The sequence below is a fragment of the Zeugodacus cucurbitae genome, chromosome 5, assembly GCF_028554725.1.
Source record: "Zeugodacus cucurbitae isolate PBARC_wt_2022May chromosome 5, idZeuCucr1.2, whole genome shotgun sequence".
Lineage (NCBI taxonomy): Eukaryota > Metazoa > Arthropoda > Insecta > Diptera > Tephritidae > Zeugodacus > Zeugodacus cucurbitae.
The window spans coordinates 66,691,685-66,705,574 of record NC_071670.1 but is presented as its reverse complement, the minus strand read 5'-3'; the positions used below and the strand labels follow the sequence as shown (position 1 = coordinate 66,705,574).

The 13,890-nt window shown below is 37.3% G+C and overlaps 2 protein-coding genes across 10 annotated transcripts in view; one reads left to right on the top strand and one right to left on the bottom strand.

The window, feature by feature from the left end:
- LOC105211762 (glutamine-dependent NAD(+) synthetase) overlaps positions 1-13,890 on the bottom strand; it is a 140,053-nt gene that overhangs the window by 98,985 nt on the left and 27,178 nt on the right. The window lies entirely within an intron of this gene.
- The window catches only part of LOC105211763 (cytosolic carboxypeptidase Nna1), a 125,633-nt gene that overhangs the window by 85,161 nt on the left and 26,582 nt on the right, over positions 1-13,890 (top strand). For 4 of the 5 annotated variants that reach the window (XR_008471418.1, XM_054231736.1, XM_054231737.1 and 1 more), the window contains exons 3-4: positions 7,852-8,004; positions 11,702-12,939. Coding sequence is in view for 4 of the 5 variants with exons in the window: in XM_054231736.1 (XP_054087711.1) it covers positions 7,852-8,004; positions 11,702-12,939 (1,391 nt within the window). In the remaining variant the exon portion in view is untranslated. The remainder of the gene's footprint in view (positions 1-7,851; positions 8,005-11,701; positions 12,940-13,890) is intronic. The other variant, XM_054231738.1, reaches the window with a different exon arrangement.

The window sequence follows — 13,890 nt, the reverse complement described above, 5'->3', positions numbered from 1 at the left end:
ATTAAAAATAGCTGAATGGCTTAAATAAACAAAGGGTGTCTTTTATATATGTATGTGTGTGTGTATGTGTAAATATTCATATAAGTATATGCGAAGCTCAGAGGCAAGGCAGTCAGCTTTAGTAAATGAGTAACTGCTCCACTTTCATAACCAAATAATAAAGACAGTCAACTAAAGCAAAGAGACCTTAAGCAGATGCCGACAAACAAAGGAAGCTGAAGAGGAAAGCAAAAATAAAACTCCAAGTCAAGGCACAGAGGAGACAACGTCACGTGCGACATGGAAATAGAAGTGGAAAATCAGCAAAATCACCGAATAACAGTGCATTATTAATGTATGTCTGCCTACTAAGGCAACCAACACTCCATCAAATAAGCGTAGATTTGACAAAGAGCTACATGAAATGTGAAGACTTTCAGCAGCTTTTAGACATTACAAGCAGATAAACTCTTTTCGACTTACCTTCAGTAGCTTAGCATAGACATATCGAACTGAGTGACTGACTGCCGAACGGATGATAGGAAAGGTAAAGCAAGTGAAGCAGTAAGCAGCACTAATGCTAAGCTTAAGCAGAAGACTACACAGGCAGGCTTACTTATAAGTGCTCTTATTTATAAGCTCCTCACCCGTAAGCATGAACAAAATTAATTCCACCAAATTTTGTTGCTCCAAATCTGCTGTTTACACACTCAGCTCCCTTTCTCCCCTCTTCCTCATATCCACACTCTGACTTAACTCTCGAGTACTTTTGTTGGTTTGTATTTGTATTTGACAGCGCTAGCTACTTGGTGATGCGCACAGGACGTAGCACACATAAATTAATTAAACGCAAATTCACCACATTTAATTAATGTGTGATGCACGTGACATGCTGCTGCCGCTACAACTACAACTATAATTTGAGCCGCTACAACAGCCATGACTCACTATTATTATAGTCATTAATGTCCTCATACACAAGCAAGCGAGCAAGCAAGCACAGCAAGCAACTAATCCAAACTAACTTTGGCATTTGTATGTGGTACTAAAGGCGGTTGGCGGCATTGACGTGATTACCTGGCAGGCAGCACGTGGGTTGCTGTTTGAGTTTTGTTGGTGTTGTGGTGATTTGTTAAGAAAGTAGAAGGAAATGAATATGACACAAAAACCGATTTTATAGTGTAGAAGAAACCGAATTGAGTACTTTTTAATGAACTGATTTAAAAAAAAGTTATAGTGTTGCCACCTGTATGAATTTTTAAATAAATAATTCATATATGTATGTTTCGTTCACACTACAAACTAGAGATATCTTAAAAAGTTTAGAGGTATGAATAAAATGAAAAATAAGTTAGAGTGTTGCCACCTGTTTGAGATTTTTAAAATTCTGTGTGCTTTTTTTAGCAAAAAAAAAATATTAATAAACGTGCTTAAGAGGGTGTTCAGTTAAAAATATAGTTGAAAAGGGTTACCAACTGCTTACAATTATACATTAAGCACTGTATTTTTACGTATCGATCAAATTCTCGTAGTAAAAAATACTTAAATATAGAGACGGAGCAACCGAGTAATTTTAAATGAACTGATATAAAATAGTGTTGCCACCTGTTTGAAATGGTTTAATAAAATTTATGTATGATCACAAAGCATAACATTTTTAAAAATATTAGGAGTTGTGCATAGAAGTATGGAGAGTTGCCACCTGTTTAAAAAGTGTAATTAAAAAATTGCTTAATTTTTGTACGAAAAAAATTATTCATTATGTTGACGAATGCAAAAAAAAAATTGGAAAAAACAAGAATTCGCGTTATTTTTTTAACACACCTCATACATTACAGCTATTAAAGAAAATAGTTTTAAAAAAATGTTTGTTGATAATGTTGCCACTTGTGTGTTAAATATAATTTTCTGAGGTTCAATGACATTCCTTTTTAGGTATTGTCTTTTCTAAGAATTTATGTCATTTAAGATGAGAATAATATGAACATCATCGTCCTCCATTAACGGATTTGGGGTCAGCCTTATTGTGAATATGACCAGAGCCCAAGAGTCGCCTACTATGAGTTTTTCAAGTTCATCATTTGAAGAATGATCGGCCATTAGACAGATAGCTCTCTCTGATATCTAACAAATCTATCCAGAAGACCAAAAACTGGTAGAAAAATAAACTCGAAATTTCTTCTTAAAAAGTGGTAACTTTTCGAACAAGCTCAATAGCAATACGAGCTACGCCGAGAGAACTATCGAAGCCTTCTTTAGCTAAATTCGACTCAAAAGTCATCGATGTTAAATGAATTATTGATTCCTGGCTTCCAAAATAGAAGTTGAGAACTTTCAGTTCCAGATCCTAAATAACTTCGAGCTTCTTAATCGTTTAAACCACCATCGAAAAACTTTAAAATGTCTTTTCAATGCAAACAACCGTTCTGTACTCACTAATTAAAGACTATACAATCTACATCTGCTTGCTTCCAACGCAATTTTCTTTTTCTTTTTTTCAAGAAATTATAGACTCGAGCATAAATTCACTGTAAGGGAAAACATTAACGTACAAAAGAAGAGAGAGAGAGAAGAGACAATATAACAAGGATTATAATAAGCACTGAGAGTATGTAGTAGTTGAGGCAATTACTTCCGGCACTCAACGCCCGTACATTGTTTAATGCCATTTCAACTGTGTTTCAAGACAATAACAAAGCGACTTAGCAATAACAATAACAACAATAAAGCGCTATGATACAAAGCACTCGTATTCATTACGAACACCGCCGACCGAATCTGTAACGGGGCTGAATGAAGGCACAAATGCGCCTAGCAACGGTAAAAGTACCGTAATAACTACTAAAATAGAATGGAATAGATGTGAAGAGCTCTGCGTAACGAGCGAAAGACTAACTGCAGTCGCAATAAAGAAGCAGCAAAAATAATTTGCATAACAAAACAAAAAGGCCAAAGCCAAGAAAGTTAGACTCGTAATGTCATCAACGATTTCCACATGCCAACCCAAGTGAGAGGTTAATGGCAAGAAAAGTGGCGAAATGGTAGGCGCACAGCGCAAAAGTAATCATAGAAAGTGAAGCTCGACTGAAGGACCAAAGGCGACAACCAAAATTATGGCAGCAAGCAGACCAAAGACAGAAAGTTGTTGCTGGGGAGTAATGAAGACACAGTGAGACATACATACGAGTACAAACATAACGGCATGTGGCAACTGTGTACCGCTACCCAACTTCTGTAATGCATACAGATTATATTTATTTGTTGGGCGACTCTTTTGCGCCGCCGGCTCGTTCGACTCGCCGAAAGTTGTGTGGCAACCCTAAAGTAAACTTTTTATTAGCCTTGGTTAGACTGCGCGCCACTTCTGTCGCATGACAAATAATCATAAAATGGCGCAGCCACGAACGTCAACACAGCAAGTGATTTCAGCTACTGTGGGCGCTTGTCATTTTCTGCTTTCGCACGAAACAGTCACAGCGAGCTGAGCAGCTAAGAAGAAAGTTAAATAAATGCGTTATGCACCACCGGGGTCGGAGAAAGCCGAGTAGCTAACGGCGGCTGGGCGAAAATCACTCATAAATGAATTAGTCTTAGAAATCTTGGACTACTGTGACCCAAGCGCTGGCTTTACCACAGAGCTATGTTGAAATTGTTAGAGAAAAATGGTACAATGACATAGAAAAGTTATTCTCCATAATTTCGCGCTATCTTCGCGACATTGTTGGTAATTTGAAGTGAAGGTTAACATTTTTATGTGCAACGGAGCTGAAAAAGTTTTAATGGCGTGAAGCAAATAATGGTAGCAAAACTGCGGAGCTGAATGGAAAATAGGTTTTACGAGGGTAGACGACTAACTTATATTGTAACTTCAATTATTTTTATTGTATGACTAATGTTATTTAGTTAGTTTAGAAGAGCAAGAGAAGTTCTACATTCGGTGTCGAAGAGTATTCTAATATTTAGAAAATACTCAACATTTTATTGACAAAATTGGACGAAGATCTGGGCTCTCTCGAAGCAAAATCTTACTATCTTGTCTTTGAACAACTAAACTATTGGACTCACTCCATAAACTCCATAAAAGACAAAATTCGAAAAATATTATCAAAATGGGAAGATCGAGAGCTAAATCGAGAATTCAGCTCTTTCTTTCGAAAATCATACGATATTTTTATAAAAAAAAAAAGTTAATCACCTTGACTCTCTCGTAGCAAAACCGTACTCCCTCTCCCTCTCCTATGAAAACGAAAATTCTGCAAAATATGATGAGAGTGAGAACAACGGGAGAGAGAGAGAAACATCTTCAAGTCTCTGATACATACCCGAATGTTGTTCGACATGTCTCGGAAATATGTACCAAGATAGTTTACTTACAATACTAGATCGGCAAAAAATATTTCAGAAAACGACTGAAAATTGTACCTTAGGCTTAACCCCATACTACGAAGCGATGTTCTGATGTAAGAACCTCATGAAAGACAAATATTTGTTTTTAGGCAAAACAAACTTTCAGGCTTTTAATTCTCCTAGACGACGTTTCAAAAGAAATTAATGTTTTTTAAATCCAAATCCCATACTATAAATTAAGTTTGGTGTAAGTTGACCGGACTGAGACTGTTCCGGAGTAAGATAATATAATAATATATCTATTTTACCAAAGATTTATTTATGTCGTATTGACCTCAATTCAGAATAATTCTATATTTCGATAAGATATCTTATAAATTTTCATTAAAAAAAAAAATCACATTTATTTTTCCAGCGATTTTGAATGAAGACATAAAACATCTTCTCATATCTTCACAAATTATTTTTCTCTATAAAATATGCGCAAAAAATCCCATTACACACTCCATACCCTTCTTTAATATTTATGTGCAAATATATAGCAAGACAGTGGCGATTTCGTTACCCAGATGGGCGTTACGACATTCAGGGAAGGTAATTGTCGTGCACTTAAAGAAACCCAAGCCCACCAAGTGCAGCACTTGACTCGAGCGCCAATCGACATTGTGTGCCCGCCACTTTGGCACAAGGCAATCAAAGCGACCATGTGGAAATGCGACCCGGTAGGAAATATTTTAAACAATGAAAATAAAAGATTTATATAGAAATTAGTAGACAAATGTATCAATAATGTTTAACAATAGCGGTAGTTTAGGGCAAAACATATTTTTATAGGGTCTTACAACAGAACTTGTACAAAAAAATAGTAAGAAAATCTCCATACATAGAAGACTCGGAATTTAGAAATCCGATATTTAGAATGCTCACTGCATATATTTATGCTCAGAAAAGCCTAGTTGTATCCTTCCAGCGAAAATTTCAAATTTTGAATTCCCCGAAAATTTCCTACAGGTTTACTACGCAGCTGAATCTGACACCGCTGCAACAGCGCCACAATGAAGAAGAAATAAAAAAACAGATTTGTGGCAAGAACCTTTCAACTATTTAATATGCATACTTATACAAAATAACTGTAAGCGTGCAAAGGTGTGAGCTGGTCTGTGTTCTTGTATACAATAGATGCTCTCGCTCTCACATAGACACGACTAGTACATGAACTAGGTGTGCGCGAGTGTGAAGCGCGTGATATGCATAATTTAAATTATGCACAATATGCAAATATGAATATGTTATATGAAAAGCTTTGCTATATTAAATTATATACCCGTTCGCTGAGCAAACTCAATGGGACCAAACGCTGTGCAAGCAATAAATATTTTGTGTGGGTGAGAGGGGGTATGAGTGACGGGTGTACATACATATGTGCGCCATTAATTTGCTAATATTTTAAATTATATTAAATAGAGAGAAAGAATGTGCAAATAAAGGGAGATTTTTTAAGAGCTTGATAACTTTTTAAAAAAAAAAAACGCATAAAATTTGCAAAATCTCATCGGTTCTTTATTTGAAACGTTAGATTGGTTCATGACATTTACTTTTTGAAGATAATTTCATTTAAATGTTGACCGCGGCTGCGTCTTAGGTGGTCCATTCGGAAAGTCCAATTTTGGGCAACTTTTTCGAGCATTTCGGCCGGAATAGCCCGAATTTCTTCGGAAATGTTGTCTTCCAAAGCTGGAATAGTTGCTGGCTTATTTCTGTAGACTTTAGACTTGACGTAGCCCCACAAAAAATAGTCTAAAGGCGTTAAATCGCATGATCTTGGTGGCCAACTTACGGGTCCATTTCTTGAGATGAATTGTTCTCCGAAGTTTTCCCTCAAAATGGCCATAGAATCGCGAGCTGTGTGGCATGTAGCGCCATCTTGTTGAAACCACATGTCAACCAAGTTCAGTTCTTCCATTTTTGGCAACAAAAAGTTTGTTAGCATCGAACGATAGCGATCGCCATTCACCGTAACGTTGCGTCCAACAGCATCTTTGAAAAAATACGGTCCAATGATTCCACCAGCGTACAAACCACACCAAACAGTGCATTTTTCGGGATGCATGGGCAGTTCTTGAACGGCTTCTGGTTGCTCTTCACCCCAAATGCGCCAATTTTGCTTATTTACGTAGCCATTCAACCAGAAATGAGCCTCATCGCTGAACAAAATTTGTCGATATAAACACATTTCGAACCGAACACTGATTTTGGTAATAAAATTCAATGATTTGCAAGCGTTGCTCGTTAGTAAGTCTATTCATGATGAAATGTCAAAGCATACTGAGCATCTTTCTCTTTGACACCATGTCTGAAATCCCACGTGATCTGTCAAATACTAATGCATGAAAATCCTAACCTCAAAAAAATCACCCGTTATAACAATGAAATATTAGATGGAAATTCAAACAGACAATATGGGGTCATATGGCTTTGGTTAGTGCTATGTGATCTATGTAGACACGAGTCCATGCGAGTAAAATCATTTAAAATGAAAATGTGAAATTTAACGAAATATTTATGGGTCAAAATACATAAATTTCACTACATACTCAAAAATTACACCGTGTAACTAAATTTTTTTATTTTAAGAAACTTTTTTCAAATATTCGGATAACTGTTTTGGTGAATGTTTTTATAGATTTGTATGCTTGAGGCAATATATAGAGCAAAAACAATCTGCTTAACATTATCCGCAGATTATCCGGTGGAGCGGATAAAGTTCGGATAACATGGATAAACAATTTATTCATTCACAAGAACTATCCGCATAATACCAAACTTTCAAATTTTGATTATCCGTTGTCACGGATAAAATTCGGGTAATACGGATAACCAATTAACACTTTCGGAAAGTACGAACGAAAGCACGAAATCTCAACCATTTGTTGAACAACTCTCTGTTTTGTGAATATCCAAATATTATGTGAGGATATCCGAATATGCGGGTTTTTATTAGTTCTCCGGATATTCGAATTGTCAGCTTTTACGTATTTTCCAACTCACGGAGCAATATCTCTGAAGTTAAGGGTTTAGATCTGCATTAATTACTACCACCTTCCAGTACTCTAAAACCGATTCCTTTAATATCCATCACCAATTCAAAATTTACTACCCCAAAATCAAAAATTTTGTTAACTAGTGTAAAATGGTATTGTATAAATGTCTATTTTGCGCTCACGTTTAGCAAATTTAATTAAATTTGGCATTAGCTAAAGCGCGTTTACCTAACAAAACGACTACCATGCATAATGTACGAGTGGGTTTTCAAAAATCCGCAGCATATTTTGGCAAACAACCACCTCTTGTGCTTATGAATACAAATTACCACGCGCATAAATCATTTATCATTAACTTGTGCGATTAATTAAAGACACTTAAAATTTATAGCCGCAAGAACAATTAAAATAATTTCGTTGAATATTTGCGCTATTTTGCATATTATAAATATTTAATTTCTTCTCTCTTGCTCTCTTTTTCTAGGTCATCGAGGAGCGTATTGTCCATATACCCTATGTACCCGCACAGCCGGAACCTTATAATCAACCGTCGGGACACGAATTGAAGCCGCGTCCGGTGGGTGAAGAGAATGGTGTGATCGTTTTTAATTACAATCCCGTTAGTGCTGTCAATTATGTAAGTTTATAGATTAGTTTATATTATATAAATAGTTTTTCGTATAATTTATATACTTTTCGTTGAACTATGACATTGACAGTCGAGATTAACAGCCTACAATTGTAATTCTAAACCTTTAAATTGCATCAAATATTAAAAAAGTTTGCCATAGTCTGACATTGACATTTTTTAAGCTCTATTTGCACTTCATTTATAATTTATAGTTACAAATTAATTTCTGTTAATTTTTTTTTGCAGTTGTATGAATTTTTTAATGATTTTTGATAATTTTATTTTTGTGTTTCAAATGGGATCAAGAATTCTATTTTTTTTTTTGCTTTACTAAATATGTAATAATCTTAGTTAGATCGGGATTACAGTTATCAAACCCCGTAGTCTTCGTTATATGAAAGTAGTTTGAGGTTATTCCAAAAATTTCCCGAAAAACTCCAGAAAAATCAATTCGGAGAGTATTAGACTATATCTCAAGAAAATCCAAATACCAATCTATACGAACTAGCTATCTTTGTACAAGGTCCTTACTATCGCTCAGATAACATACGAAAACCAATAACGGAAATTCAATAACAGAATTCTGGCTAGAAGGAATTGGCAAATAGGTCCCATGATCCTAAGTACTTTGACGGGTACGAACTGATCTAAGATAAATATTTATAGACAACAAACCAGATATTCTACCACAAATAACAGTGGTTCTGTAGTTCTGCACCGAATCTCAATCGCTTTCAAAGACACTGCTTTTTTTCAAGAAAAAATAACTTTACTTGATAAGGAAGGTCTTGTATAGCTATGTAGAATTACATAGAATTGTTTAGACCAGACTCAATAACTGAACTCGTCGTCCACCTTTGAGGCCTTTGATGGGCTTGGATAGAGTTTATCGACATTCTCGTAATGCCCACTTTGTCGTAAGACTACAGAGACACTAGTGTAAAATATGGCTATTTGGCTGATCTATGGTTTCATTATTGGACCCTCTATAACTGATTCGCCTACTAAAGCACTAGTAGAGTCTAAGGAGAAAAAGTTCGATTCGTCTTCAAAGCAATCGAATTTTTATTTTTATTTACCGAATCATTTTTGGAGTTCGCACTGCTTCTCCGACTTTACAGCGCATTACATAAACAAACGTATTTTGGTGGCGCCAAATGGCGAAGGCGACTATAGCAACAGCTGCCACTAATTAGCCAACGGTTCAATAAACCGTGACGGCGCTCGGCAAATATGGCACGAAAAATCTATTAAATAATTGGACGCCCATTATTATTTGTAAGTGTGTATGTAAGGCAATTGAATTTGAGCGCGTGTAAATAGTGGCGCTTACATTTATTTGTGTGTGTGTGTGTCTGTGGACGTTAAGCGACCGCAAATTGTTCAAAACTTTCTGGCGTACTGCACTTGACTAGGCAAAAGGAGAGGCACAATTATAATTCAACGAGTGTTCACGCTTGAATGCCTGCAATATGCTAAATGTGGAAATTGCAGTGGGGTGTGGCGGGAATTTGTCGAAAATTTAATTACTCGAAAATAAAATCGAATTTTACATCTCCATTGTTATTGTTGTTGCTGCGTTGAAAAGTTTGGCAGTGCACGGGCGAACAACAAAAACAATAGCAATGCGGAGTGGCGGCAAATGAAATGAACAGTTAACACGTCCATTGTCGAATGGAATCAATTGTGAATGAGTACGAGAGCGGTCCGATAAGTACTTATCTTACAGAAGATTGTCCAATTTCGCTGGGTTTTCGTTTAAGGTCCGGTTCGTTGTCACGGAAGTCGACTTTTTTCTTCATCAAATGACGCCGGGTTTTCTTCAATTCAAAGTCATAATAGAGCTCTATTGCCAGTTTGCCCTTCCCCACATAGCACTTGTAGATCACACCTTATAAAATCCAGAAAACGATAGCCATCCACTTCTTGACTTCCGATAAGACAGTATTGGGCTCATTAAAAGCAAGTTCGGCGGAGGAAGTCCAAAATTTCGCATGTTGCTTCGTCTCTGATGTGGATTCATGTTCCGTCGACGGCCACGACACTACCCAAAAATTTTATAGATTGCCACCCATAAAGAGCTGTTGAAAATTGATCTGGCGGTTGTTGTCCAGTTGGACAAATTGATACCAGACAGCTTTCTCATGCTCAATATTAAATGCAGGACATGACCATGACCCAAGAGTACTTTTGAGTTCTGTTTCAGCTCTCTCGTGTACCTTTAAATACGAAATCGTGGACTTTGTCACATTATCGCGATTCCCAAAACCCGATTTCCTTTCCAAAAATAAAACTCGAATCATCGAACTATATCGACAGTAACCATCTACGTTGCTGCGTTGAGGCTAAGTACTTATCGTGCCGCCCTCCAGCATAAAAGCTGTGGCAATAACAACAAGCACGTTGCAATTTCGCACGATAACCGAATGTAATGAAATTAAAATGAATTAAAATTAAATGAAATTAAGCACGCATGAATTGTGCGAACAAATATAATGGCTTTTACGCCGATGTTGTCCGAGCCGTCATGCTGTTGGTGCCAAGGTTTGTCATTGCCATTGTCAGTGTCATTGCGAAGCGAGGTGACAGGTGTCGCTGTGCAGTATTTGCATAGATTTGTCTGTAGTTTCTTGTATATAAATATATATTTACTCGCGCGCACAAGCAAGTCTGTCGACCACAGCGCTGTACGTCATCGCCTGTTTGGCTTACTGACCACTCTGACCTAACTTCGTCAATGACGTCACTGTGCTGCTGACTATCGCCTGCGTTGGCGGTTCATTGCTGACTCTTCGTCGCCGCCAACAAAGATTACACAATTTAATTTCTGTCTTTTGCATTTGTAATCATTTGCAAATATTCAATGGGGGCCGCTGGCGTTAATGAACTTCGTTGCTTCCGTTTGCCAATTTGTTTCTTCTTTTTTTCTACTTGTTGTTGGCAATTACCCGCGCTCACGCCTTCGATTTGTTGCTGCGACTTTGCTTTCATGTGTCTTCTTGTCTACAAAGCAAAGGTTACTTGCTCGGTATTCACTTCCTACAAATCTAAAGAAAGCAAAAGTTGTTTGGGAAATTTTTGTTAGATTGCGGGGGAGGAGAGGTGAAAAGGGGCTCTATATTGCCGCTAGTCGATGCCTTAATGAATTTACCATTCAAGTACGCCAAATGTTGCGAAATACAATAAAACCAAAAACAAAGAGAAAATCGCAATATTTAATTAATTGAGACACGATGAGGTGAGGCGTGATCAGCTGAGACTGAGTCAAGGTGAGGTGGAAAATTTTCTTATAGTTTTAAGTATCTCCCTGTACCGACTGACTAGGACTTAAGCTTAAATTCATGTTCTATAAAAAATATATAGGTTAGCTTATAGCTCGAAGCATCCCTCCATTTTGAAGTCATCTCTCTTCCATGAAGTTCGTCTCTCGATCTTCGCCTTAGCTTAAGCTTACACTTATAGAGAGTTCAAACTCCTCAACAATTCTTGGCCGATTGATATAAGTTCGGAGACAACGATTATGAAGGACAACATATCTTGAAAAGAACCATTGAGGGTTTGAAGAATTCTTCATAGTTATTTTAAACAATTATTTATTAATTTTCGATTTTATACTTTCAAAAATTCCGTTATCTTATAATTTATTTTCGATTTATTTTTGTATTTTACTTTCTTATGCACCGAACTCCACAAAAACGCACAGAAGAAAAAGTCAAAAGCACAGAATTCGTCAAGCGACTCGGATATATCGTCTTCGGAGTCACGTGGCTCTTCGCCGGATCGTAGCACACCCGATCGTCGTAAGTTGAAGTTGAAAAACTCCTTCACGAAGATGTTGGCCAGCATGGAACGACGTTCCTCCAGCAATTCCAATGACGAATACGATGAAGATGATGACGACAATGACGATGCGGATGATGACAACGATGATGAGATCGAAGTAAAGGCTCTGACAAAACCACTACCCAATGTGATCGAGGAGAAGGCCGAGGATGACATCGATGATATTTGGTCGAGCAAATCGCCTGAGTATCAACCAGCCTCGCCTACTTATATTAAAAGTCAATTCGGCAAAGACATAACTGCCATTAAGGCTAAAGCCAAAATAGTAAATTCAGCCGCGATGACATGTCCCGAAGATGTGCCACTACCTAGCCTACCGACGCGTCCGATCGCACCGGTAAAATTAATTGATAGCAAAACTGTAGCGCTTACCAAGCCGCCGGCAACAGTAGAGTTAGGTTCACAAATAGCCAAGACTAGTGATAGTAGTAGCGGTGGTAGTAGTAGTAGTAGTAGCTTAAGCAGTGACATTGATATTGAGGCAAATTTTAAAGAAGCCGAGACAGATGATGATGACGGTAGCAAGACATTGCGTGAGACGGTAACCGCGACGAACATGAACACCTCGCCGCAACAAGCCAAAGCCTTGGTGGTGGCTGTGGCGGTAAAACCGAAAGAGCAAAATTCAAAATCTATAAACAAACAGTTGGCGGAAATATTGGCACACAATCAGGTCTTCAAACCGAACTCCTCGAACACGTCCAGTATGAACGATATGCAATTGGAGCATGTAGACTTAAATGTGAATTATGATTTGAGAAGCAAGAATATGCATACAGATAATCAATACAATAACATTAACAGTTATGATCAAAATAGAGATAATGAAATTGTCACTTCTGATTCATTGTATGACATTCAGTTTAGTCGCTCAGCTGTTGGTGGCTCCAAGATACTGATGAATTGTCATCCCTGCAGCGCGGAGGAATATGACGGTTTGGAGTTCGAGTCTCGTTTCGAATCGGGCAATCTGGCGAAAGCGGTGATGATTACACAAACCTACTATGAGCTGCATTTGCGTTCGGACTTATACACGAGCCGTTCGAAACAATGGTTCTATTTTCGTGTGCGTCGTACGAGAAAGAATGTTATTTACAGGTAAGTGAGGTTATGTAAAGTATATTTATTTTATGAAATGTGCAATAGGACATGAAGGTAGCTGCCTAAAAAATATTATTTTATAATAAAGACCATCATGCGATAAAAAAGTTACACTAAGCATAGAGCTAAGAAAGCTTAAAGCTCACGTCTTAAAGCTCCTTCAGTGTTCCCAGTTGTCATTTTATGATGTCAAACTTTCACTTCCACTAGGGACTTTCGATGATTTGTCGAAATCAGTAGGTTGATGAGATCTGAAATCTAAATGAATGAGCTGAAGAGATTCTCATCAGGGTACAGATTTTATGGTTTTGGCGTCTTCTGACGTTTCCGACGTCTTACACTTTCTGTCGCTGGAATTCGAACCCACGACTTCCAAAGTTAAAGTTTTGAACACAAATCACGTTCAGGGTAGTAGAGATCAATACTAATGCAATTGTATATATCGTGGACAGTTGTCCAGTGTGAAGACACTACCACTAGGCGTCTTCTGGCTTTTTGGAAGTCACATACGTAGTCTTTGAGACTAGTTTAACTATTGAATACTTTCTGTCGCTGAAATTGGAACCCTCGATTTCGAAGTTAGTAGATATCAGTACTAATTAAAGTGCATATAGAATAGAGTCCACAATTATACAGTTTGAAGTTAATGCCACTAGGTGTATTTCATTCAAGTTCTTGTGAGGCTTTATAAGCTATATTCATCTGCTACATTCCTCAGCTTTAGTTTCCCGACTTGAAGGCTTTAAGATCACAATAGTGATGCATTTTGTAAATCATAAATCCCACATAAAAATATAAACCCCCCACACCACAAATTACCAAACGTCAGCTCACGTAGATTACCAACAACACTTGAAATTCGTCTGCATTGAAAACTATTAGGAATCAATTTTCAACCATTTTCCACTCATCCTTTGATTGGAGATCGAGTAGCTAGCTGCTACATAT